This window comes from Citrus sinensis, chromosome 6, assembly GCF_022201045.2.
Source record: "Citrus sinensis cultivar Valencia sweet orange chromosome 6, DVS_A1.0, whole genome shotgun sequence".
NCBI classification, from domain to species: domain Eukaryota; kingdom Viridiplantae; phylum Streptophyta; class Magnoliopsida; order Sapindales; family Rutaceae; genus Citrus; species Citrus sinensis.
The window spans coordinates 22,608,149-22,636,004 of record NC_068561.1 but is presented as its reverse complement, the minus strand read 5'-3'; the positions used below and the strand labels follow the sequence as shown (position 1 = coordinate 22,636,004).

Here is a 27,856-nt window from a genome sequence, read left to right as displayed (position 1 = left end):
TACATATTCTTATAAGTGGAAAAAGGTGTCTACATATATATATATATATATTTTTTTTTTTTTCTGTTTTAGCGTAGGTGATTAAAATGTGTCCTTTTAATATTATTAAACCACACGATTTTATAGTGTGATTAAAATGTGTCCATATTAAAATAAGTGAGAACGCCTACACCTTAGTACGCTTATTTTTTACAATTACGAATCTCAAATTTACATTACAATATTTTCTTTAATCTTGTGTCCTTTTTCTTTAATTATCATTTATTAAAATCGTTTGTCATAGTATTTGATCATTCATGCGACAACTTTAAATTCATGCCGCATCACTTGAGGATAAAAATAAAGACAATAATTGAATGGTAGCCCTTCTCCCTTTTTTTTTTTTTTTTTTCTAATGAAGTGTGTGTGCACGCGTGTATATGCAGATCACCTACCAACTAAAGCTAAGGGCATGTGTTTTTGTAGCTACAATCTTTGTTATTGTCAATTGTATCGCCTGTCTATTAATCGCATGAAATTCAACATACGAACTGTTTATGACTAATTTAATTATATATTATGGTGACTCATTTCTAACAATTATGTTTTATTTTTCATAATTAAAAATTTATTTAGTTGTATTTAGTCTAAAGTGAGTACGGCACTTAGACGACTTCTTAGCACACAAGTTGCTAAGTAAGCTTAAAACACTTCTCAAACTAGCAAAACACATTAAATTTTATTAAATCGGTGTTAGAAATATGAGACGATGAATGAACAAGTCGGGTTAATTTTTTAGATTGGTGTCACAATTAGCAAACGACACAAATCCTAAATGCCCACCGTTAGATTTCCCTTGAACAGCAAATCTAAGTAAGCACAACCGTTAAAACATTCAACAAAATACTGACATTTATATATATATATATATATATATATATATATATATATATATATATATATATATATATTGCAGCACTAGACACCGTCGGAGATTCTATTCCACTTTATTAGATAATCCCTAATGAGTCCTAAATCTATAAAAATAATTCCACATTTTACAAGTGTTGGTTGCCGAAGCCCAATATGAGCAAAAGAATTAAACTGATAAGGATCGGAATCAGTGGACCGCAATCCACAAATCGTAAAAATGTGCTCGCTAGGCCATCAATATCACCGTCAAAAAGATAAAAAAAAAAAGCATATAAGAATAGGAGCAGCAAAATCCCAAGATTTCCTACATTTGTCCCCCAACTGTGGGTCTCCAGCCACACAACTTTTAAAGAATCCTAATTCTTAACACAAAAAATTAAATATAAAAAATCCTAATACTAATCCTTTAAAAAAAAAAAAAAAAGAAAAAGAAAAAGAATTACATACCTTTTGATACCTTCCTTTTGTTTTCTTTTTTCTTTTTTTAACTTTTATTGTTGTATTTTTATTACTCAAAAGCTCAAGCACAAAAGTGGGGTTGTTGAAATACCATATTCCTCATCAAATAATCCAAGGAAAAAGAAGTCTCTTTCTGACTTTCTCAATTCCAAATTCCTATCCATCTGGCACTACTCAGTGCCCAAAGATTGCTTGTGGCTTTCAATTGTTTGCTTTGGCTCTAATCGTTATTTTGCCACCTCATAAATTTTACAAGTACCCAATAATGCACCAGCACTAAGATTGAAGAACCTGCATTCAAACTACTCTACGCAAATATGTATCTACGACGTAAAACTTACGCTATGAAGATCTTATTCTTATACATTCCGTGATACACATCACATATTTTTACACTTTGAAATGTAAAACCCTATTGGGTAGTCAAAATCAAGTTGGGTTGTCGGCAATCAAGTGGAAAGGCGGAGGCCACTTTCTGAAAACATTTTTAACGGTTGAGCGGCAACTTATTGCAAGATTGTGCATTATCCAAGTGGATGCAGAACAAGGTTCCAGCGACAAGAAGCTTTGTACTCATTTTCTTTTAAGATTAGGGGAAAGCAAGGTACCAATATTTGCTCGCATTCAATGAGCGAGAAATTCTATAATACTTAAGATGTATTATAACTAATTGTTGCATGTATGACATATGTAATTTAATTTAATATAACTACCACTTTCATGATGATTTTTTAAAATAAATACACGTGTCATAACATTATTTATTTATTATATAACTGATATAATATCTCTAATGTATTCTAAAATTTATCTCTATCAGCAAACCGAGAAAGTGAGAGAGGCCAAATTTCAAGATGAGTTTAATTTCCTCAGGTGTTGGTGGTCGGCAGCGAGCTTGCAGTTGCTTGCCAACAATCATTACTTTCTTTGAATTGTGATAATTCCCGAGCAAACCTGAATGATAATGTAACATCGAGAGATTAGTGGTAACTGATGTGACTGTCAAATCTAATCTGTTGACTTTTTAGCATTGGAGAGGCCTACCAATCACCCAACCTTTTAGTTTGCCGACAAGAAATTAAGAAATCAAAGTAATAATGATGGGGGAGCAAAGTCCACTGATTTGGTCGGGTCAGTGCATTTCACGCATCAAAAGCTCCGACCTTTTCCGGCCGTTCAAAGCACAATCCAGAAGGACTTAGTAAATTAAATAAAAAATTTCCATTGAAGGCTTAAGATTAATGTCTGGCGTCAATTTTTAATTTCGTTTTTGAGAAAATAAACGTTTTCTGCATCCAAAATCGGAACTGTACAGTTCCATTGTAACTATCCGAAAAAGGACCAAGATGCTCGTGTATTGCTGGAGCCTGGAAAATAATGTAACGCCTTTTACAAAAAGAGACAAAGAATGGTCAACTCAAACTTTGACTCTTAAAATAATCAGTTAGTTGCAGTTCATTTATTAGCCTAAATTCTAAGCTAAAACGGGTTTGTAGTGAACGCTTTAAGCATCAGATAGCCAGATAGATACCCTAACCACTAATGAGTGAAATGCACTCGTCTAACTGTTTTTGGCCTTAATTAAAAGGCTCAAATAACTGTCGAACAACTTGATGTTTGCGAAAGGTAAATTGAACGAAGCTTGTTGAAAGTTGTAACCCACAAGCCCACAAAATTTATATTGTTATTACCCGTACCTAAAATCCCATAAGATCGATTACGTCGTTTCTGGCTAGATATTTCTTTGTGTGTTTCAGGAGATGAGGGCACATGGTAGGTAACCCCCCATATCTTGATAGATAGGTTTGAATCCACTATCTCCACAATTTAGGGGTAGTCATTCTGTCCAAAAGCAACAGCTACATAAGCAAGCAAGTTGAAAATGAGTGGAAACCACCATTAGGCAGCACATGCAGCATGCTCTTGAGAAGCGAAGTAAAGACGCCCATTAAGGATAAACGATTGCGACTTGGGTTGCCCCCTGCTGGGCTAACAAAAGTTTCATAAATAACTTGACCTATTTCAGATATTTGGGCTTCCAAGGGCCTATGAGATGCTTAAATTTGTTCCGAAAGGCAAAAGAAAAAAAAAAAAAATCAAATAGCAGAATTATACCAAGGAAAAGAAATAGCATATCACATTATGGCATAATAGACAGTAACATAATAACATCATCGACCACAGAACATAAGAAGACAATGGCTAAGGATAATAGAATACAAAAATAGATCAAATCCAGAATAGATAGCAAGGTAAAGGTAGCACACACTACTACTTTCAAAACATGCATCCATCCTTTAATTTCTCCATCCTCAATAGTCGATCCTCATCGATCCCATCATCCATCACTCACTTTACTGCTACTTGATGTAAAAAACTCGAGAAAGAAAAACTATAACACATCATAGATCATTTTTTGCAATCCCAAGCAAGGTTGACAAAACCAGCTACACAGACAAATATGCATCATACACAACTTCTTCAAATATGATGCTCCAATTCTCCCTCTTCCTCATCTTCATACTCGCCTTCCTCATCGGCGGTGGCATCCTGGTACTGCTGGTACTCAGACACGAGGTCATTCATATTGCTCTCAGCTTCAGTGAACTCCATTTCATCCATCCCTTCACCAGTGTACCAGTGAAGGAAAGCCTTTCTCCTAAACATAGCTGTGAATTGCTCACTCACTCTTCGGAACATTTCTTGGATGGATGTTGAGTTCCCGATGAAGGTGGATGCCATGGAGAGACCTCTGGGAGGAATGTCACAAACACTGGACTTCACATTGTTTGGAATCCACTCCACAAAGTAGGAAGAGTTTTTGTTTTGAACATTGATCATCTGCTCGTCAACTTCCTTGGTGCTCATTTTACCCCTGAACATGGCAGAAGCAGTGAGGTAACGACCATGCCTTGGGTCGGCAGCACACATCATGTTCTTGGCATCCCACATTTGTTGGGTAAGTTCTGGGACTGTCAAGGCACGGTACTGCTGAGAACCACGGGAGGTAAGGGGAGCAAACCCAACCATGAAGAAGTGCAGGCGAGGGAAAGGAATCAAGTTAACAGCAAGCTTTCGAAGGTCAGAGTTCAGTTGACCAGGAAACCTGAGGCAGCAAGTGACGCCACTCATGGTTGCAGAAATCAAGTGGTTCAAGTCACCAACTGCATAAAATAGTCACAAAATATAAGTTCACAATTCAAGCAATGAACCATTTTCCTTGTAAAACTCAATTGCAAAAAGGTTACTCATCAAGCCTCATTGTGCAATCAATTACACAGAACTAAGCAAATTCCATCAGAAATCCCTTTGAAAGCAGTACACAATACAAATACATTATCAATGTAAAAATTAGTGTAAACTATCCAAATTCCAGATGCATTGATAAAAGGGTTGTAAAGTTTGCATCATCAATAATAATATCCACCCATGGCATTTTCAGGTTTATAATTGTCCCTTCAGCAGCAAAATATAGGTTAAGTAACTCATGATTAAAGACAATGTGGTCCCTATGGTGACTAATAACTCATGCATGACAGCCAAAAAGCAAGTAAACAACATGGGATACATCAAGCCAACCAGAAAAACATGGTCCCCAAAACAAATGTCCTACTTTCATATCAAGGAAAAAGTTTGAATATGCATTTATGAAGAAAATAAAAAGTACAGACAATGAATTGGTTGCCTTCATCCATGTCACAAAATGGGGTCCCCACCTCTTATTTTTCATCTAAATGAACATGATGCATAATAATTTGGGCCCTCCTTAATTGACATGCAAACTACCAGATGAACCTGAACAAACTGGAACCATAAAGACAACTCAGATCACAAAAATCTGGCAAACCAACAAATTACTATATGAATTCATTCAGGACAATATAAATCAACAATTCATAAATTCCATACAAATTCAGGGCTAAATATTCCTCTGTCAACATATGGGGAGAAATATTATAAATCACACAAGAAGAAAGCACTGAATTAACAGATAAGACTATTAAAATTATAAAAACTAACATGGCAAGAAGAAAAAGATTACCATTAGATGAAATGGGTATAAAACATTTTGCACATAAACTAAATGCACAAATGATACACTAAAAGGGAATTCAGATACTTACAGCTTGGTGTGGTCAATTTAAGAGTTCTGAAGCAGATGTCATACAAAGCCTCATTATCAAGGACCATGCACTCATCTGCATTCTCAACAAGCTGGTGAACAGAGAGGGTTGCATTGTAGGGCTCAACAACTGTATCGGAGACCTTTGGAGAAGGGAACACTGAGAAAGTGAGCATCATCCTGTCAGGATACTCCTCCCTAATTTTTGAGATCAACAAGGTACCCATTCCAGAACCAGTTCCTCCACCCAAAGAGTGGCAGACTTGGAAACCTGCATTACAACAAAAGGTCAGTCTGATCACACGCCTGAAAAGAATATTGGGAAATGATCAAAATGCAGTACTAACACTGATATATTCCCATGTTAACAAACAATTATTTTATAAATTTGAAAAAATCATCCAACATTATACCTTGAAGACAGTCACAGTTCTCAGCCTCTTTTCTCACAACATCAAGAACAGCATCAATAAGCTCAGCACCCTCAGTGTAGTGACCCTTGGCCCAATTGTTTCCAGCACCAGACTGTCCAAACACAAAGTTATCAGGCCTGAAAATCTGGCCGTATGGACCAGTTCTAACACTGTCCATGGTGCCAGGCTCCAAATCCATGAGAACTGCACGAGGAACAAACCGCCCACAGGAGGCCTCATTGTAGTAGACATTGACACGCTCCAACTGCAGATCTGAGGTGCCAATGTATCTTCCGGTTGGGTCGATGCCATGTTCATCACAGACAACCTCCCAGAACTTGGAACCAATCTGGTTACCACATTGTCCACCCTGAACGTGAAGGATCTCCCTCATTTTTCCTGAAATTTCACATAAATGTAAATTAGCAATTGAGAGGTGAAATGCCCGTAAGATACCATAAATTATAGCAATTCAAAGAATAATGATATACACAATCTGATCAAATATCAAAGCTTAAAAATCACGAAACACTCATCATGACAGTTAAAACTACTAATATTACATCATAAGCAACACAATTTGCATTAAACTTCACATACTAAAAGCACAGATCGATTTGCAGATTCTCCAGAACACATAAAAAATGTGAAAATATCTCAATTCTATCACAGTATTTCAATAACAACAAAAGAATATTGCATAATTCAAACAAGCAATAAACTATCAAGATTTTCAATCAACTAAACAAACTTCAAGTCACACATGGTTTCACATAGAATGAATTATAATAGATCTAGTAATTTTTACCAAAATAAAAAAAAAAAAGAATCCGGCAATGGAAACATGGAATAAAAACAAAACAGTAGAGCAGTATAAAGCTCCAGGATCTTCACAACAAATAAAACGAACACAACATCAATATCGTAGAAACATAATTCCAATGAAAACGTACTAAATTATACATGAAGTAAAAATTTATTGACTCCAAGTCTACAGATCTAATCATCTAAACAAATTATTACTAAAAACTATAAATCGAAGAGAATTCACATAACAGTTAACAAAAATTATGCACAATGCGATCGAAAATTTTAGATCTCAAGAGTAAGAGAGAAAGCAGATACCTGAGACTTACTGAAGATTTTCGCTAGAGAGAGAAAAAATGAGAGTGAGATAAAATTCAAATGAGAGTTGTGAGCAAGAGACTGAACCCTAAACTTGTCTATATATGCAGAGAGTGGAGTGAGGGAGTGAGATCTGACGGTCTCTGTTGGTTCCCTCCTTTTTTTATTTGAAGCCGTTGGATGCCGTTGGATTACCATAATAGACGGTCACGATGGCTTATTGTCTGTCTGTCATTTTAATTTATGGTGGGAATTTAAAATTTTGGTGGAGATTTTGGGACTGATATACCCTTTGACGAATGACGGGAATGTCCTTTGACTCAAGTCTGAATAAAATCTGAGGAATGTCTTTTTTTGCAGATTCACAGTTCACACTGACCTACCGACTGACTCCCGTTTACCGTTAGATTTTTGTTTACAATTTTCAATTAGATACAAACGGAGGCCGTCATATGGTAGCGGTCAACTTTTCAGTTTTCAGGTAAAATTTTCAAAGATGTACGTCTTCTTGCCGTCCACATAATTTACAAGAAATATATAAATTAAAGCATACTTTATCACCTTATATTAACCTAATCAACTACAAATATGTAAGAATTTAATAATTTTTTATAGATTTTTAAATTTCATACTTATCCGGAATATGTAAGAATAGTAAGTTATTAGGACAAATTGCAGTATGATATCTTTTGTCTAGGTAATTTAAAAAGTGAGAATTTTTTTAATGGAATTTTTTTTTAATTAATTGGATTAGTAACAAATCCATAACATATAATATTATATGAAAATAATTTAAAGATTAAAGTGAGTATACTCATAAGAGCTCATTAACCCTCTCCTCTATTATTTATTGTTGTTACATAAATCGTGATGTTTGTTTTGAATAATAGACTCTTTAGGCTAGCCTAAATCTTGATGTTGACTTTGAGTAATCTTGGTATTGGGAGAAGTAGAGAGATGCAAATGAGTCGAAGTCTTTGCTGAATTATCTTCTCCGCTCCTCTTTTTTGTTGGACTCTTGGGATTTATTTGTACTCAAACATTTATGGGTTTAAATGATAATTTACTATTAAACAGAGCATAACAAGACATACAGGATCCATGCTTTGTATATATCAATTTAAATTTAAATTAATTTATAATTAAATGTCTAATAGGATTAAGGATAATTTATTGAGAATCTACTATACGTTTACTCTACCGTTATATAAGTTTTTGTAATCTTCTAAATAATATATTTAATTATTAACATAAAACCGCCTAATAAAATTAATACAAATCACTTGCTTATGTTTTGTCGTTACAACCATAATAGAGGTCATGATCTATCAGTTATATAGAACAATTTAAATGAAGGGATCCCCTAACTTACATGCATGTAAGATACATGCCTCTCATATGAATAGTGTATGGGTCCCACATATACACTATTTATGTGAGAGGCATGTATCTTACATGCATGTAAGATAGAATTTGCCTTAAATGAAACTTCTTAATCAAATCAATTTATTTATAAATACATATATTATGTGTTTTCTTACATTATCTTATTTATTTTTTATAGATGTTTTCTTATTTAATTATTTTTTATAACGCTTTCTCATTTTATTGATTGGTTTATTATTTATAGCTATCATGCTATCAAAATGATATTGAAGGCTTACCCTTAAAATAAATGTTATTGATTGAATAGGTATTCTAACGTCGCCGTTCCATGAAACAGTTTCTCCTCTCATACGTTGTAAAAAGAAAATAGGCAAATTCTAAATAGTTCCCATTTGGCAGTTGGCACACAGGTCATTTCCGCTAAATTAACCAATTGGGATGGAGGGCAAAATGGTCAATGACGGCAACAAAATCAGTTGAGATTTTTTTATAGCATTTTGCAGTCTTGACACATCAACCCAAACAAATATTTCCCTAAATCTTTCCCATCTACTTTATGAAATTAACACCACAAGCGCGTGCCCACTACTTCAAAGATTATTGGATCACGATTAGGAATGATAATAGGTAAGGTTGGGGTGACTAGGCCTATTTTATTTTTTATCCCATTAAAAATTTTGTCTTAATTCTTCACTCTATTTCTCTATAAATTTACTAAGGTAAGAATAGAGACTTCTTAGAGCATCATTAAAAGGCTCTTCAAATAAGATTTTATTACTTATTTGAAGAGTTACATCAATATTTAAAGCTCCAAAAAACACTCTAATTAAGATTCTTTAAATAAAAATTAATTCTCTCTCTTCAAATTTGAAGAGTTAATTTCTCACTCTTCAAATTATATTTTATTACTTTTCATTAAAGAAAGAGAGAGAGAAGTGTTTTAATTACTATTGACTTTTCCTTTAAAAAAATAATTATTTGATTAAAATAATATTAACTTATTTTTATTTAAAGAGTATTTTGGAGAATATCATATTTTTTCACCTTTCTATTTACCACATAGGTAAGCAAATAAGTATTTAAAGAGTAAAATTTATAAAGGTTTTTGGAGATGCTCTTATATAGGGGAGTGATTCTCCATCCTTACCTTATTCTTTATTTACTTAGTTTATAATATGTATAGATACATAATTTTAAAAAATTAAAAATTAAAAATTTCAATAAAATCATCACCATATTACAAAGTATGTAAATTATTTAAAAAACTCTAAAATTTTGAAACAATATAATGACATCAAAATTAAAAAATATTTGAAAAAAACAGCATCTTAAGAGGGAAAAAATATTTTTTTAAGAGAACATTACAATATTTTAAGGTTGAATTAATAAGAATTATATTGTAAGAATTTCTTTTTAATTATATCATATTTATATTAGGTAAAAATAAGAAATTTTTTTTAACTAATATTATAATTGATAAAATAAAAAATTATTAAAAAAATATTATACAATGAGGATTGAAGTGAGGGTGTGATAAAAAATACAAAACCAAATCCTACTCTAAATTCGTAGAGGATTTTACTATCGTTAATCACTATACAAGCGCGACACGATTCACAAAACCGTCTGATGTGTCACGCGCACTTTGGCATTTCATAATGGCGCGTGGAAGTAACTCCTTGCAGGCCTGGAAACAGACAAAAATTGGTCTGAGAATTTTGCAGCAGGCCACATGAGATAAGGTTATGTGACATGTGATCTACCAATTATGCCGGCCAAGACACTGGGTTCGGGTTAATCTTTAACTATGGTTAATATTTGCGGAATCAGCTTTTAGATCTGCTTCCTGTCCTGTGTCGCGCTTGCTTGGTTTGGGGTTCAAGCATCTTCAATTATTTCTTAACTACTCACCTTAAATTATCCTTTTTTTTTTTTTTTTGGGTAAATGAAGAAATAAAAAATGATCGATCAAAGAGGTCTTGATTCGACATCACATGAAAATTAGTTAATGAAATTGGGCTTCTTCTAATTTAATAAATCATCGGTCACGTGAATAAACTCGTCTACAATTTCATGTTCATTTGAGCCATCCTAATATTATGTGAATATTTGTGTTTCGGAAAAGGTGATACGGAATTTTCCTTTATAACAGAAATTATTAAGTGGTTGAGGCTTATTTAGGAATTAGGAGCTCCTAAATTATAATATAGATTAGACATTGCCATCATCTTGTTTCCTCAACAACTGGATTAATTGAAATGTAACAGCTCAGCTTATATAACAATTAGAATATTGAAGCAACATCAATTTTGTGTTCTAAGTAAGCTTCCTCCACTATTATTAGTATTATTTTCCAGAAGAAGAAGCAGCTTCCTTGTTTGTTTTTATGTTAGCCGGGCCTGAAACTAACTTATGGATTCAGTACCTAATTGGACCTTTTGAGCACCCATGGGCCTTTACTGTCACTAGATTGGGCTAGACGAATAAAAGCAGAGTAGGCCTTTTAACAACCCTCTATATTCCTTGTGAAACCCCTCCTTCGACATTACCTAAATAACAAAAAATAAATTAATTCCTTTTTTGTTTTGAATAAATATTCAATAAATTTTCATTTTAACAATTTTTTTTTTTTTACATATGTTGTTTTGAGAACTTTTAAAAATTTAGAATTATGGAGATAGAAATTACATAACAAGAAGAGAATGTAGGATTTTTATAAATAAAACTTAAAAAGAAATGATCTTTTTAGGATGAAATCTATTGACTATATGATTGATTTTAATTTATGAATCAGTATTTAATATGTTAAACTGAGCACTTTCAAAAGGGGTGCTATAAGGAATTTTAAGGGGTGGTAAAAGCTCCACTCATTAAAGTATTGAGTGGAGCTTGATGCATCCATCAAATTCCTTAATGCAATGTCCAAAGTCATGTACTTCATTCCGACGAGGGGTGAAAGCAAAATACGAGTGACAGTGAAGTGTTTTTTTAGCATTAATTTTTTTTTTATGAGTTGTAGTAATACTAAAGTTTTCAACTAGTACTCAACATTTGAAATCCCAATGATATCTAAAATTATTTTATTCTATCGTTCAATTAATAAATACCACGTAGCACTTAAAAGATAGGTTGAGAAGTATAAAATTAATTAATTAATTTTTATTTGTTGATTATTGGATGGATGCCAACTTACCCTCAATCCTGTAATTTGCAATTTGGAAGGCAATTTTTTGGATTTTGGTATGAAATGAAGATGCATACTCTGAAAAGTTTTATTAGGCTTTTAGCAGCAATTGCTGGTCTTTTCTTCTTTTACTTCATCCAGTTCTTGGACTTTGTACCATCCATTCCGGTGTGGTTGGATTCCGTTCAACATCCGAAAGATTCAGGGCACATCTTTTGTTGTTTCCACTGCTAAAAATTTGGCATATTAATTTACTGGTATTAATTATACCAAAATAAAAAACCTGTGACAATGTATGATTAGATTTAAGGAAAGCCGGACTACATGCACTATTGCCATTTGTCCGATATATAGATGAAGCGCTAGTTTTGAACCTGTTTAGAGTTTACAACTTCGATTGACGTTGTGTATAAAGAGTTGTTAATTTCTTTAAATTATCTTTAAAAAAAAAAAAAAAACTTCAACTCTTAATTAATGAGAAAGAAAGAGAGAAAAAAAAAAAAACAATGATCAAAGGCAATGACATTGTCTCTTCTTTTCCCATTTGGTGCCCAATTATGGAACACTACATCACTAAAGATTGCAGGCCTCAACTTATGCATTCAACAAATTTTTTCTTTGATATCCCTTCAGCAGTCCAGCTAAGCTACAGCTTCATAACCTCTGAAATTGGTTCACACCTCACATTTTTTAGGGGAAAAAAAAAATCTAAATAAAAAAAAAAATCTAAATTGAAGAAAATCTATGGATTTTACAAATACAAACATGTCACTTAAGACTCTTTTTTTTTTTCCCTCCTTGGTGACTTGGAGTGGGCTGCTGGGATAATTATATGTGAATGGTGTACCATGATAATTCTTAAAGCCAAATAATAATATTAATAATATTGTGAGTGCTATAAAAGTAAACAATTTTTTTGATTATTCTGGAGTCAATGATTTTGTGACCAAGTTCATTGCTTGATTATCGGACTTTAGAAGCCAACTGCCGAGTAGCTGACTTAACTTTGGATGCCTTCAAACACACGGTCTTCGTTCTCAGTTCTTCCTTTGGGTGGATTAGGGCCCGGTATGAATTGCTTTTGGTTCATGATTGATTTTGAAGAAGTCAAAGTTAATTTTAGAAATTGGTTTTTTTTTTTTTTGAGAATTTATTTTTGGAAAAATAATCCCAATAGATGTTGAAAAGTATGGAAGGAGTAACTTTTCAAATTTGATTTTCAATCAATTTTATACTTAATATAATTCCATATATATTCTCATATGTATTATAAAAATCTAAAATTATCTTTATTAATAAGGAAATAAAATCATTGACTTTAAACAGATTATTATTATTACTAATTATATTGAGATAACAAAATAGAAAATAAAATTAATAATATAAAATAGTTATTTTAATTATCAATTATATACACGACAAACAAATGTTTTATATATACGTTTATAAATGTGAAAATAAAATTTATTCAATATTATGTCTAAATAAGCCATTTATATCGTTATAGAAACTTAACAACAAGATTTAACAAAGTCATACGATTACTTTTAAAACTCACAGTACTTCTAAAAATAAATTTTATCAAATGTTTAACTGATTTTATTTACAGCTAATAATAATTATTTTAAAAATTACAACATTACCAAAACAATCCTAACTACACAGTTATCATCGACTATAATAGAAGTAATAATTAATAATAATCAAAAGGGAATTATTTTATTCAGTTTAGTTACGTACAAAATTGTTTATAAAAACAAATCCAAGAGGCGCAATTAATTTATGGGTTGTATTTTTTCAACTACCTTGTACGAAATTAATTAATGGAGAAACTATCCCTTGATATGACATGCATCATATTGTATTTGGACGACACATTCTTTTCAAGGATAAGGCATTTTCACGTTGACGATGTTGATAGTTTATATCACGTTATAATCTCTTGATTAAGAAACATGCAAGATGCAACCTTCTCATATCAAAAGTGACTCATCACTTTTGATAGGAGATCTCATATTTTTTATGAACAATTAGTTTTGAGGTTTTTTTTTTTTTTTTCAGTAAACCTTTGTGGAAAATGTGTATGTGTAAACATTTATGCATGGGGGCATGTCCATATTTAATGCCCAAAATTAATTTCACAGGTGTAGGTCTTGCCCTATGCGTGACGTTATTGGCAATGGAGAGAAATTTTGCAGTATGATGTGGGTGAAATGGAAAGCAACATTGGCTTGCTCCACAAAATAACGTTGGGACTGAAACATGCAAAAATTGCAAAGCTTGAGATGTAGAATTTGGACCCTACCCATGTGCCTTTGTTGAGCAATTATGTGTATAAAGCATGCAAATGCATTTCATGGCATACTACTAGGCCTGAACACAAAAGCAATATCAATTCCCCTTGTGGTAAAAAAGTTACAGCCCCAGCTCACTTATTTCTTCTTGACCCATAACACAATCTGCTTTCATAACCATAAAAAGTGAAAGTAGGAAAAAGCAGAAAAAGGACATTTAGACAACTCCCAAGGACTCGTTGTTTAAAGTGCTTTCGTTGGACTGGCTTTTGGAATTTAATATAATAATTTCTGTGGGTTGGAGTCCCTTAGCCTTTTTCACATTTTCTTAAATATTTTCTTTTAAACCCATTTTGATTATTAATAATACAATAAAGAGAAGTAGAAGAATGTATTCGGATAGTTATCTACGGCTGCATCTAAATTTTGCCCCTGGAGTAACATACTCCTTTTCTTGTCCTTTTGCTGTGTCACCATTTGATTGAAATGAATGAAATCCAACGATTGAAAGTACATAGTACACATTTTTGGTGATTATTACCTGTGACGTCGGTTGAGAGATGGTACTAATGTTAATACTACGACCCATAATTTTCGCTAATTTAATACTCTTTAATAATGTCATAATTAATTTATGCAAACTTACGATGTGTTTGGGGTAACTGCGCAGCTACTCCTCACCCTATATTTTATTTTAGGATATATAACTCTTGGGGAGCAGTAGCACTGTGGTAGCAACTATCCCAAACACATACTTAATTCAGTTTCATTTAATTTCGTTGGGATTTAATTACTCCGTTAATACACTCATTAGCTATTGAATGAACAACCATACTCATTTTTTCTTCAGTACCAATTAGTTACAAATCTCACACAGAAGAATGGGTAACGCAATTGAAAAACAATTCTCACGTGAAGCCATTTTCACTCGTTGGGTACTGTAGATTGAAATGAAATGTTACTTCCATTCATGCTCTTTGTTTTTTTTGGGGACATGGCTGCTAATGCTTAACTAACCACATGTGGACAAAAGAGCTCAGTGGTTAATTAATTACCCAGCTAAAGTAAAGTGAAGGGGGGTGGCATTGCGCTTACACCTGGGTTCCTGGGCCATATATTTGCTGCCCTTTAATCATGGGATTTAAACACTCTTCTGTTAAATAATCATTAGCGACAATTAAGTTTCTCCAAAATCACCTACCAAATGCACCCCCACCCACAATGTATAAAATTAATCTTAAAGTTGAAACCGTCCTTGCCAATTAAACCACTTTTTTAGTCCAAACAACCATCATTTCAACAAGATACCCCTATTCCCCGAGCCATAATTAAGCACCTACTAAATTCAACAAAATTTTTTATATCACTATCAACTTAAAATATTCTCTTTATATATATATATATTTTGCATTTTCTTTAGCAGGTATATTCTATGTGTTAACGTAAACCAAAGTATCTTATTTTTATTTTATTTTATAAGCCAAATAATATCATTATGAGGTCCCAATCTATGCCTATTTAAGAAGTATCTTATCTATAAAAAAAAGTATTTTTAAAAAAATCTAAAAAGAAGAAGTATTGGAAAAAAAATAGTATTAAAAAGCTAGAATTAACGATTTGATTTGGTTTAGATCGTGTTTTCTTTTTTAGCATAAATCAAATTATATCATAGCTTAACGTGAGTGAGATTAATTCATGGGGTTTATGTACATCCTAAAAAACCTTAGTACTCTTATGGACTAAATCACATAAAATTTATTTATGTTGGATTATTGCGGCAATCCATTGTGTTTGCATTATATTTTTTTGTAAGATATAAACGAAAAATTAATTATCAACTATTCATTGGTCTAGTACTGGTGGATGTTTTCTGGCCTCATTATTAAGGTTGAGAGTTTGAGTCTCTCCGCGTGTGTCATAAAATAGATGCATCAAAAGTTTGTTGAGACATTCTAATAGAAGGTGAAATTTGCTCTCACAACACATCAACAGACTCGAAACGGATCAAAATGGCGAAAAAAAAAAGTATACTAATTCACTGAGATGGATAATACTTTTTTTGTATAACTTCCATTTTATCACAAATATATAACAACCTAATTATCTTTACTATATGCAGTTGGTTAAATCATTGAGACTTTTTACGGACCAATAATGGGAGAATACCAATTAAGATATATTTTGAAAATAGTTTCAGTAGAGATTTTTTTTTCTTTTCTTTTTTTAAATAGCAAAATCGAGTTCTAATTCGAGCTTAAATTCATATAATAATAACAAAATCGATATACACCCGGCTTAGATGAAAAGTACTTGCCATAAAAATGATATCTACTCCCGTGGAAGTCATGAAATTGTTCTGGATCTCTCCAACTTATCATGATTATTACTTGTTTGGGAAAATTACTGAAAGACAATAACTCGCTATCATTTGATTGTATTCTTTGTGACTTTAATTTGTTCTGCCATCTTGTATGGATGCATCATACATGTATATGTGCAGAAGTGAACATCAACTCCCCTTTCATTTTCTGTATTTAATTTCTTGTTTTTTTTTTTTTGATGACATGAGACTATTACTCAAATTACAACTCATATTACATGAGAGTATAACTGATATGTACAATTATATATATATATATATATATATATATATATATATATATTGAGACATGTTGACATTAATGCTGATATGACACCATTTAGATTATTAACTCTCTCAAATATTCTAGAAACGTCAAACTCTCAGCTTGGGAGAAATAATGCATTCACTCAAGCTCTAAGGCTATAAGGAAAGACATTTAAATTAAACCCCTGCAATGCGTCTGCGGAGACTCAAACTACTTCCCTCACATTTGTGAGGGAGTGGCTAGCCCAGGTGGTTGTATTTAATTTCTTGTTGAATGAGAAAACTCAAGTATTTTATTTTCTAGTCTTAAGAAAACACAAGCTGGTAAAACGTTTGATTGCCAAACATTTTACGTTTGAATCTTTTTATCTTTTTTAAACTCTTTAACTGGTTACTTGTTAACAACCAAGAAGCAATCAAACAATTACCTCGGACCTAAGTAATGCAACCACTTCTTTTTTTTTTTTTTTTTTTTGGTTCTTAATAATTTTAAGCAAAGATGAATCAATAACCTCAAGCAAGTCAGAGCCGAAGTTATCCGAGTAATTATACGTATCCTAAAATTTACCAAATAGTATAATAATGTAACATTAATCAATTTTAAATTTTCGAGGGATCACTAAAAAGTTAGCTTAACGAAAATTTTGTTGGCGCGAGTAGATGAGTTAGTAAAATTTTATGTGCTAGAAAATCTTTGATTGCTCTAACCAGAACGTCTGCGACAGAGACAGCTGTTCCGTGGGCTCTCATGGCTCCATGCAAAGCCCATTTGAATAATTGCAGCTCAGGTGGCTATGGACCCCACACCACGTAAACATATTTTTATTTTAATAATTTTTTTAATTTTTTAAATGTTAGGTTACCAAATTAAACAAAATCTGCCCTGTTGTTGTCAACTGTCGTCATACCCGAAAACTGTATTCATCGGATGAGACTATACCTGTAATTTACGCAACAACCGTACATTCCTCGGACCTGTCCTACAGCGGACATTTTCGTAAATACCAGCATAATTGTGGTTCATTTAACAATTAAGCATAAGGCGCCAAACGTTTATAGAGAGACGAAGTCCAGTACCACACTCGCGCAGCTTCGCGCTCGTCACGCCTCAAATTCTTTCTCTTTCACAGCGAATTGAAGGATCCATCATAATTAAAAAGCAAATGTTAAGTTACAATAATTGTACCGTACATTTCTCATGTGAACCACATAAAATTATAAGACCTAATTAAAAAAACAAGCTAAGTTAGTAAAAAAAACATTTTTTTAAGGTTTCACGGGCTTCCACTTAATTGAAATTTTTTTAAAGAAAATAAATACATTAGCTTATTGAAAACGAGTCAACTAATATAAAATTTTAATTGGCATTTCTTAAAAGTAAATTTGCTTAGAAATATTAGATTAATAAAAAATAATTATAAATTATAATAAATTATGGCTGGATTTTTAAATAATATTAATAGTATATTATTTAGTACCGACAATAATACTATAATTTATAAGTATTATTCGAACATTTGAGTATTAAGCATCACGTGTCACTTATTTATTGAATGATCATTTTTATAACTTTTGAAATTTTTAATTACTCTGTCATATCGTTAAATGAATGTATTCACGTATTAGTTGAAGGGTATAACATCACTTTTAGCACAAAACCTATTAAAATAACTATCAAAAGTATTGGATAGGACAAAATGATTTGGATTTAATATTGAGTTTTGCATAATGTTGTAATTGATAGTTGTTAGATAAAAATTAAATAAATATTAATATACACGTGGACGTGGTAAAAAATTATAAAAAATTAAGGTAGAGATAATGGTGAATGAAACTAAAGGAAAAAAGAAAACTTTTTCAAAACAGATAGAACATTTTATAAATAATATTTATGGTTTAATAACATAAACAATCATTTAATCACGATAATATGCCCGTCAAAAACATTTTTTTCCCCTAATTAATGAAAAATTGAATTTCCAATATAAGAAACCTTCCAATCAAATGAAACGAAGAGGACTTGAAGCCTACCCACAAATTGACCCGACCCGAGTCACACTATTAACTATTTGGTGGAGTGGTCCCAGAAAAAGGGCAGTGGGGGGCCAGCGCGTGGATATAGGGAGAGGCGGACATGATAGACTTTTACCAAATCACCGGACACTTTTAACAGAACTAAAATCATGGCGTTAAAATGAAAAAGAAAACTAGAAAACATTGATCCAACTGAAGCAGTGCTGTTGTTAGAGAGAGGAGACAGACAAAGGGAGTGAAGGAGAGGAAACAAAAGCTTTTATAACTTTTGTTCTTTTGAAAAAGCCAAAGACCGGAAACAAACCCCCTTTCGATTCTTCTTCTTCTTCTTCTTGTTCTTCTTATCTCTTCTCTCAATAACAACAAGAATCTTTGTTAAACATGTACTAGTTTCAGTTTGGCTTCAGCATTTCATATTTCCTCTGCTTTCTACACACTCGTCCTCATTGTCATCTACTAACTAAGCCGTGAGTTCTTTTTTTTTTTAATAAATTTTCTTCTGCCATTTTTCATGCTTTGGCTGTGTAATTTTGAGTTCTGGGTTTGTCTTGCTTTCGCTGCATGTTACTTATATACAGCAAAAAATAATTAGAGTAGCATGACCAGTTCATTTTTCATTTTCTTTTTTAAAGAAAAAATGGCTAATGTGGGTTGGAAAGGTGGGAATCTAGTTGACAAGTTGGTGTTTGGTTTGTTGCTTTTACAAGTAAGAATCTGTTATTGTAGCCAAAATCTTCATTTTCCGACTTAATTTTATAAAATTATTGCTTTTCCTTTTGAGGTTTTATTGGAAGTCTGGAAGGTGTCTTTTCTTTAATTTTCTCCCTCTTTCTTTTAGATGCGTAACAAATGCGCGCATCATGTTTAACTTAAGTTTATCAAGTTAATATACTAGATATTTCTTTATTTTTTATTTTTATTTTTTTTGGAGTAGTAAAAGTACTTGATGACCTTTGCATGCTAAATTTGGATGCAGATTTACAGGTTGATAAACTTTCTCCTAATGAGACCTCCTTATTTAGGTGGTGTGAATAATGGAATTTTGTTATCTACTGGGTGCTAAAATTTTAAAAATGGGATCATATAATTATTGGGATGTGAAATTACAAATTATTTTATATATATTTCAGTTCTGCTTAATTTTGTGAAGGTCTTTTGTGTTTGTTTGATCAATCCACTATCTGAGGTTGTTGCTTGTATTTACTTGTGATGAACAGAGGATCTGATCTGAAACAATGACAAAGATAAGTCCTGAAATTGAAGAAGATGTGCAGGCAGAATCACTTCTGTCTGTCTCAGCTGATGTCAGCTTTTCTTCCAATTGCTTCCCAAAATATAAATTAGGACCAGATAATCAGATTGTGGAGGAGTCAAAGGAGGATAGCAAGGGTTTATCCTTGAAGGAGGTTGTCGAAAAAGAAACTGTCCAGTTGTCTGAGCAACATAAGCGCCTGTCAGTTCGTGACCTTGCAAGTAAATTCGACAAGAACTTGACAGCTGCTGCTAAATTGGCTGATGAGGTTCCCATCTTTTGTTCTTTGATCTTTTCATTTTTTTGTTTTTAATTTCTAAAAATAAATAGCTTTGGCGTTCAACGTTGGTTCCTTTCTTTCTCAATTTTATTTGCTTATCACCCTTCATTGAAGGATTACCAACTTCTGGTCAGAATAAATGATCAAATAAATGGTACTTGAGTTCAGGCAAAACTTAGAGATGTGGCTTCTTTGGAGGGACATGTTCTTTTGAAAAAGCTTAGGGATGCATTGGAAGCTTTGAGAGGTCGTATGGCAGGGCGAACTAAGGAAGATGTTGAGAAGGCTATTTCTCTGGTTAGTTGGCGTTTATGTTGTGCTTTGTTTCTACCAGTACTTTTTCCCCCCTTTGAATCTTCATATCCTTGATATAGCAGACCAATCTTTGTATTAAAATTTGATCTTCAACCAAACTAACTGCAGTGCAGTATCATTTGTCTTGTTATTTTAAGCGTGAAGCTATAAATATTTGAATGTTAATTCCTTTTGTTCCAAGATTTATGACCCATAAATATTACCTAATGTGTTCCAGCCCTTTGGGCACCTGACTAGAGCTTTCAGTACTATAGCATGCTAGAGCCCACCTCAGATGCGCTCTAGCTATTAAGCATATTATTTCTTATTGAACAAGAAATATATATTTTTTTTCACTGTTACCTAATTTATTCCAGCCCTTTGGGCACCTGACTAGAACTTTCAGAACTGTAGCATGCTATAAGCCACCTCAGATCTGCTCTGGCTATTAAGCATATTATTTCTTGTCGAACAAGAAATAGATTTCTTTTTACTGTGCTTACATAAAACTTCTGGTGGCGCTTGCAACTCATGACATTCCATATCATGTGGTACCCATAGCCATTTCATATGCTCTTTAAAGGTGTTTACTCCTGGGTCAGAGGCAAGATGCTCTAAAATCAAATGAGAAAATGATCTGTATTGAAAGACTGTTATTGAGAACCATTTACTGCACTAGCTGTTCATCATATAAAAAATTAAAAGAACGTCCTTTTTTTCTAACATGAAGGGATCCTGCAAATTGAGTATATTTTGGTAATTTTCATGGATATTATTTCCCTGCAGGTGGAGGCTCTAGCAGTCAAGTTGACCCAAAATGAAGGGGAGCTGATACAAGAGAAGTTTGAAGTGAAAAAACTGGCAAACTTTCTTAAACAGGTCATTTAATGATTTATGAATTCTGTCACCTACACATGCGCACATAAACAAACAAAAGTATGATTTTTTATCTATGTTCAGGACTTATCATGAACCACTGTTGCAGTGGCATAATAGAAATATTTTAATGGCTCAAATTTGGTGTCTGAATGCTGCAACCAGACACGAATTTGCTTAGTATATATTGTCTGTGCTGACTCCCGTGCTAAAAAAAGCTCAATGCAATGCAATTGATTATGTTAGAAATAACCATTGATTTTGTTCAGTCAGTAAATGTAATCTTTGTTGTATACTTCAGTTCTAGTATTAGGTCTAAATTGTTTGAGGCAGGCAAATTAATGAACTATATAGTTAATTTTCATAAGAAATTGTTCACTTTTATTATTACATAAGCTAAGTGAATGAATTTCCTACAAGTTATTCTTAATGTGCCAAGCAAAATGTTTTGTATTACATTACACGCACGCACACATATATATACTCATGGCATAATTTGTATTGTTTTTGTGACATTAAAGCTATATAGGTGTCTTTGTATGAGATCATATTATGACGCATGGTATATAAAGCGGGAAGTTTACAGCTCTGGTGTCTTTATTTTTTATTATGAAACTTTTTTGGCCAGTGGAATAATGCTGTTCATCTTTTATGAACGATTTTCTTCTGCAATTATTTTTTGACATTGATAAGGAAAGAATAATGATGCACAACTGGCTTTCTTGATCATTGTCTTTCGTTCCATTAATTTGTTGGAGTCTGTACTCATGGTGGATTCTTCTTACTTTGCCTCCTAGAATTTTTGTTGATTTTTTTCTCTTTGGATGTTTTATCTTGTTTATTAAATTGAGTGATCTTTTTTCTATAGGCTTCTGAAGATGCTAAAAAGTTGGTCAACCAAGAAAAATCTTTTGCTTGTGCTGAAATTGAAAGTGCTAGGGCAGTGGTACAAAGATTTGGAGAGGCCCTTGAGGAAGAAGAGAAAAACTCCCCAAAATCTAAAACACAGGTTCCACTGATTATTTCTCTTTTCACCTTATTTATTTTTTGTTTAATTGATTAATTAAATTAAGTTCACAAAAGCAAATAAATACTATATATGTATTATTAATATATCATTTGTGTCATCCAAGTTATTCTATAACCAAGTGAAACTCGCCTGGACTAGATATGGGATATGGTTTATCAGATAAAATGGATTTTACTTGGGAGGTTTTGCATGTATACTATATATCTCAGTTGTGATATTTGTGAAGAATTTTAAAAAGTTATCTTAAAGATCTTGATACCTTCAAGTGTCACACTCATAATCATAGAGTTTTAAATTGAAACCTTCTATCCTCATGGTTAAATTGCCCAAATTTGACTATGAAATACATGTTGCTATTATGTATGACTTCCCTTTTGTGTTATGGAATTGTTGACTCAACAATTTCAAGAAAGGGGGGAAAAAAAGAAGAAGAAAGAAACAAGAAACATAGAGATGTACTTAACTGTGATGAGCTTTTCAGTTCCACCAAGCAGAATTGACATAGAAATAGGAATTCTCATTACTACATGTTAATTTTTTATGCTGCAGGATGTGGAGAGATTAGTAGACGAGATTCAAGAGGCTAGAAGAATAAAACGATTGCATCAACCTAGCAAGGTGCACTGATTTTTTGTCTCCTTACTTTTCTTGTCGCATGTAGGATTTCAAAACAAACTTTTGGCATCACTGTGAGAAAGGCTTGAATTTAATATTGTCAAGAGGATTTTGCACCAACTTCTGATTTTCAAATAAATAGACCACTTCACTATTATGATTTTGATGTGGATAATTTCCTTATGCAAGTGATTGGTGACATTGTTCTTAAGTTGTACTTTTGCCAAGAATAAATAAGAGAAAAGGAATCTTTTTATTTAATGGTACACGAGAAGAGTGATCGTCTTCTAGAAGTGTTTGGAACTTAGTTTTGAGCACCTTGACTCTGTTTGAGTTATATCCCGTCTGTTACTTCACCATGATAGCGAATTCCATAAAGGTTAGCTGTGAGTAATACAACGATAATATATGTTGTCAAAAATGTTTCTACTTTAAGATATAAAACCCTTTTGCTGGGTTTCGGGCATGTAACTAAAAACTGTTGTCATGGTAATATATCATTCAAAAAAGTAATTACTGCCTTTTGCTCATATTGACAGTGTGATGTCTATATTTTTCTTGAACTTCGAGGACCCCTCTCTCTCCTTATCCTACCCCCTGCCCCCTCCCTCCAAATCATATGTAGCCTTACTGATCATCCTCTATTGATTGTGCTCTCTATCTAGAACATAGTGGCTAGTGCCGGTTTGGCTTTCAAATGGATTTCCTTTTCTGGGTTGGAGTTGCAGGTTTTACTTTCCTTCATTTGTTTGCTGCATTTATTTCATCAAATTATATCTCTCTTACAATTCGGGGTTCAATTATGCTAGGGAGTGACTGTTTTCCAAGGTGATGCCATTTTTTTAATTTATTTATATCTTATCGTTATGATGTGAATTGGACATAATTTAGTTGCTGCATTACAGAGATTTTCAATTAAGCCATTTGTTATTCTGTATTTAGTTGTATGTTAAAGCATTCAGTTTGATTATTAGATATTGCATTATTTTTGCAGGTGATGGACATGGAACATGAGCTTCATGCACTAAGAACTCAGATTCGAGAGAAATCTGTTTTATCGCTTAAGATTCAAAAAGAGGTCCTTTGAGCATTTTGTTAAACTTATGCAACTCCAATAAATATTGTTCTTTATAAAAGTAAATAATTGTGCCATAAAATTGCTTATACATAAGAAAAGGCTGTAGAGTTGGAGTTTAACAATTTTACTGCGCTATCTTACACCACAATTCTTTTCAGCTGGCAATGAATAAGAGGGCTGAGGAGAATAAATCTTGCTTGTATGTCTTTGATGGTTCTGAAGCCCTGGGTTCACATCTGCGAATCCGTCCTCGCTCAGACACTGCTCCATCACTTTCAAAATGTTCAATTCAATGGTATCGTGTATCACTTGATGGCAGCCAGAAGGAAATCATCTCAGGTACTTGTTTCATCAGTATTTTAAAACTTGTACATGACTTTATATATGTGCTCAAGCCAGACGATGTAGTTGATTTAGTTCACGGAATATAATGATGGGTGTGGCATATTAGCACATAAAGTATTGTTGATTTAATGGTGCTTGATATGCCTTCTGGAAGAGGCTTAACTGAGATTAGTGTAATAAAAATGAAAATTGTTGACCATTAGTTGCATAAGCCAATCACAAATAACCTCTGTTACATTTTGTGTAAAGATCTTTTGCTAACTTCTACCGTTTTTCGTATTTAAGGGATTGTTGGCATATAATCCTATGGGTTGTTTCATTGCTTTATTTGTTTGCTGTACTGGAGAGAGTCACTCAGCTGATGAGGATTTGGGGATAGTTGGTTTCTGCTTTGCATTTCCTTTAATGCTTTTGTAGACTTCATGATCTCCTTTGTTGGAGAGAAAGAAAGGGATCACATATGTGGTATTATTTTAGCGTCTGTTCCACGTTGTAAATTGTTTCTTATCTGCATTCTTTACATTTGTCAATGAAATGAGCACTGGAAAAGTTAATTTTATGCCTTCAGTCTTTGGATTTGTTCTTTTTTATTGTAATCTTTATTCATTTAATTGCAACTTCTTCAGGTGCCAGTAAGCTAGCGTATGCTCCAGAACCTCTTGATGTTGGACGAGTTTTGCAGGCTGACATTCTTTCAAATGGCCAAAAAATCACTGTAACCTCTGTTGGTCCTATCGAATCTGGTTGGTTTTGATCATTAATGTTTGATATGATTTCTTTTGAAGTTGTCATTGATTCTTGTCCTCCGATATAGTTTTATGCATAGAAATTCTAAATTGATGCGAATAGAAGTGGAACAGAAAGGCTAATTCAATTATTGTTTACAGCTGCAGGATTGGGAAGCTATGTAGAGACACTATTGCGAAAATCTAGTAGTGAATTCAACGTATGTTAACTTAGTCATTTCTGTCTACTTCACTGTCATTTACTTGTTGGTGTAATCTTGCAGCAACATTGAGAAATCTTGTGTCCAAATTAAAGAATTTTTTCTTAATAAAAGAGAAAAGTGTAAAAGTAGAATACCTATGTCAAACAACCTATTGAATTTCTTGTATGGAAGGAATTTGGCTCCATTGATTGAGCAAATAGTCTCTAAGCAAATGCGAAACAAGCTATTGAGTTTCTTCATTTTGGGTTTGTTTCTATTGCATGGAAAAAGACAGAACAGGGAAATATTGATTATTCTAAAATGATGGCCTCTTTGTTTATGTCATCAGATTTTTTTATTTCTGTGGGGGAATTTTCTACGTAGTGAAATGGTTCTTAATTAATGATTAGTTCTTTTGCTAGTTAACTTCTTGAAATTGGGAAGCCTAATATGGTCTTATGGCTGGACCATTGTATGTGCAAACAGTCTGATTTTACTGCTACTAGCGAAACTTACATCTTCATAACGGAATGTTTGTAATTTTAAGTATTGATTAAGTTTTGACATTTGATGTTTTACAGGTGGTCATTTCCCAGATGAATGGACAAGATTATTTGTCGCATTCTAACCACTGTTTCAATGTGGGAAAGTTGAGGATAAAGCTCTGCAGAGGATGGATTACAAAGTCTAGAGAAATATATCACACATCAATGCAGGTACTTTTTTTGACTGGGTTAGCATTTAATGAAGTCTGGGATAGCATATTGGAAAATATGAATTCGTTAGATATTCAATCAATCCCTTTATAGTTCATGTGATTGAATTTTGTTATTGAAGTTTTGACCTTATTCCAGGCTGTCTTTGACATTGAGTTTTGATGGAGAAGTTTCCTTGACCATTTATAGTTGAAGAGGGCCTCACTTTCCTTTTTTGTTAATTTTAGTCTCTTCCTCACTTTTATATAAAAAGAAAAGGAATGAAAGTAATCTAATTGGAGGAGGAAAGTATCCTTTGTAATACTAGCGACCAAAAAGGATAATGCAGCTCACCTAATTATAATGGAAACATTTTGATCCTTTTCTTTTGTCACTTCAATTGATGAAGCCTCTGCCTAACTGCTAGCTGAACTAAGTATTCAATATTGCTTTATTTCACTCTTCTTTATTTTATATTAGTGGGTATGAAGTACTTGCACGGACAGGCAATTAATGCACTTACACTTTTCCTCACTAATAGTTGTGCGGAGTTAGAGGTGACAGCAATGCTGCAGCCAAGTCATTGTTTTGGCAAGCAAGGAAGGGGCTCTCGTATGTATTAACATTTGAATCAGAGAAAGAGAGAAATGCTGCCATTATGATTGCCAGGAAACATGCTCTTGATTGCAATGTGAGTATCATTCATTGTTGGCAACAGCTTAAAGCTTTAACATGGTCATTCTGTTGTCTTCATCATTTTTAGCTATGATTTTTTGCTTAAATTTCTTCAGCATTTAAGCATATCGGCTAACCAAACAAACTGATTAGAGTTTTGATGTAAAAGAACTTTTGATTTGACAGATCATGCTTGCCGGACCAGATGATCAAGTATAGAAGAAAAATGTCTAACTGACACAGCTCCAACATATTTGTGAGTACTGCTAAAATTAGGAGGATTTGATAGTGTGAGCAATATGTACGTGTGTGTTTGCCAGCCACATATAAAAATGTGTAATTGGGTTTCCACTAATTTTTGTTGTGTTGTTTTAGGCAGTGTTTTTGTTTTGCCTAAGCATCTTTTGTAATCGAGTTTTGTGCTTCAATTCAATTTGTTATTATAGATCTTGTGCTCCAATTCTTGTAAAGGGTTATCGAATGACCGGTAACTTGTTTATGCTTCACTAAAGTTGAATTTTTAATCAAAATCCATTAACCCTATACGACTACATACACACACACATAATGCATACGGTTTTAAGTCATATGATTTAATATAGTCAAATTTTAATATTATTAAACTGTACATTTTATGGTGCATTAAAAAAATGACTCTATTAAACCGTACAGCTTAACAACATGTCTATATTAAAAAAAATGAGGGCGACCGCACTTGAGAATGCTTATATATATACACACAATGGATTTTTACTTCCTGACTATATTAAATTAGGGATAAGTTAAAAGACCAAAAAACATAGATTTTAATATATTATAAGGTATGATACACTGCATTGAAGTCTATTTTTTATTTTATTTTTATTTTTTAGTTTATATAAAATTTTAATAGGATTAGAGATCTCTTATTGGAAGAACTCTTAATTGGAAGCTATATATATATTCTCATGCATGCACTCTCTCTTTTTTTTTTTTTTTTTTATTTATACGAACATGTTATTAAGCTTTTGATTTAATAGAATCAATGTAGACATGTTAGTTTTAAACATTGACTTTATTAATCAAAAAAATAAAAAATAAAGTCGTCCATATATATATATTGGGGGGGGGGGGGGAGAGAATGCATAGATGTAAGGAAATATAATTTACCTATCTCAAATAAATAAATAAATAACAACAGCAGAAACAATTTGAATAACATTCACTAGTATGATCAAGGTAGTAGGTATACA

The 27,856-nt window shown here is 32.7% G+C and overlaps 2 protein-coding genes across 6 annotated transcripts; one reads left to right on the top strand and one right to left on the bottom strand.

Moving 5' to 3' along the window:
* Positions 1-3,480: 3,480 nt before the first annotated feature.
* On the bottom strand, positions 3,481-7,176 carry LOC102608054 (tubulin beta-5 chain). 2 transcript variants are annotated; one of them, XM_006481992.4, is made up of 4 exons: positions 7,033-7,176; positions 5,908-6,306; positions 5,496-5,765; positions 3,481-4,535 (listed from the first exon to the last, which is right to left on the bottom strand). In XM_006481992.4, exons 2-4 carry the CDS (start codon positions 6,299-6,301, stop codon positions 3,853-3,855), a joined length of 1,347 nt encoding a protein of 448 aa, XP_006482055.1. In that variant the 5' UTR covers positions 6,302-6,306; positions 7,033-7,176; the 3' UTR covers positions 3,481-3,852. The 2 variants fall into 2 exon arrangements, with proteins under 2 accessions (XP_006482055.1, XP_024955705.1); XM_025099937.2 differs by having other exon boundaries at positions 7,044-7,140.
* An 11,521-nt stretch (positions 7,177-18,697) lies between these two features.
* On the top strand, positions 18,698-27,069 carry LOC102607368 (stomatal closure-related actin-binding protein 3-like). Of its 4 annotated transcripts, none has more exons than XM_052443646.1 (13): positions 18,698-19,023; positions 19,774-20,076; positions 20,257-20,385; positions 21,169-21,261; positions 22,127-22,267; positions 22,838-22,906; positions 23,898-23,981; positions 24,140-24,320; positions 24,953-25,069; positions 25,214-25,272; positions 25,836-25,970; positions 26,491-26,640; positions 26,794-27,069. In XM_052443646.1, exons 2-13 carry the CDS (start codon positions 19,792-19,794, stop codon positions 26,800-26,802), a joined length of 1,452 nt encoding a protein of 483 aa, XP_052299606.1. In that variant the 5' UTR covers positions 18,698-19,023; positions 19,774-19,791; the 3' UTR covers positions 26,803-27,069. The 4 variants fall into 4 exon arrangements, with proteins under 4 accessions (XP_052299606.1, XP_006482052.1, XP_024955985.1 ...); XM_006481989.3 differs by having other exon boundaries at positions 18,700-19,023; positions 26,811-27,069; XM_025100217.2 differs by lacking the exon at positions 18,698-19,023 and adding an exon at positions 19,522-19,540 and having other exon boundaries at positions 26,811-27,069.
* The last annotated feature ends 787 nt before the right edge of the window (positions 27,070-27,856 follow it).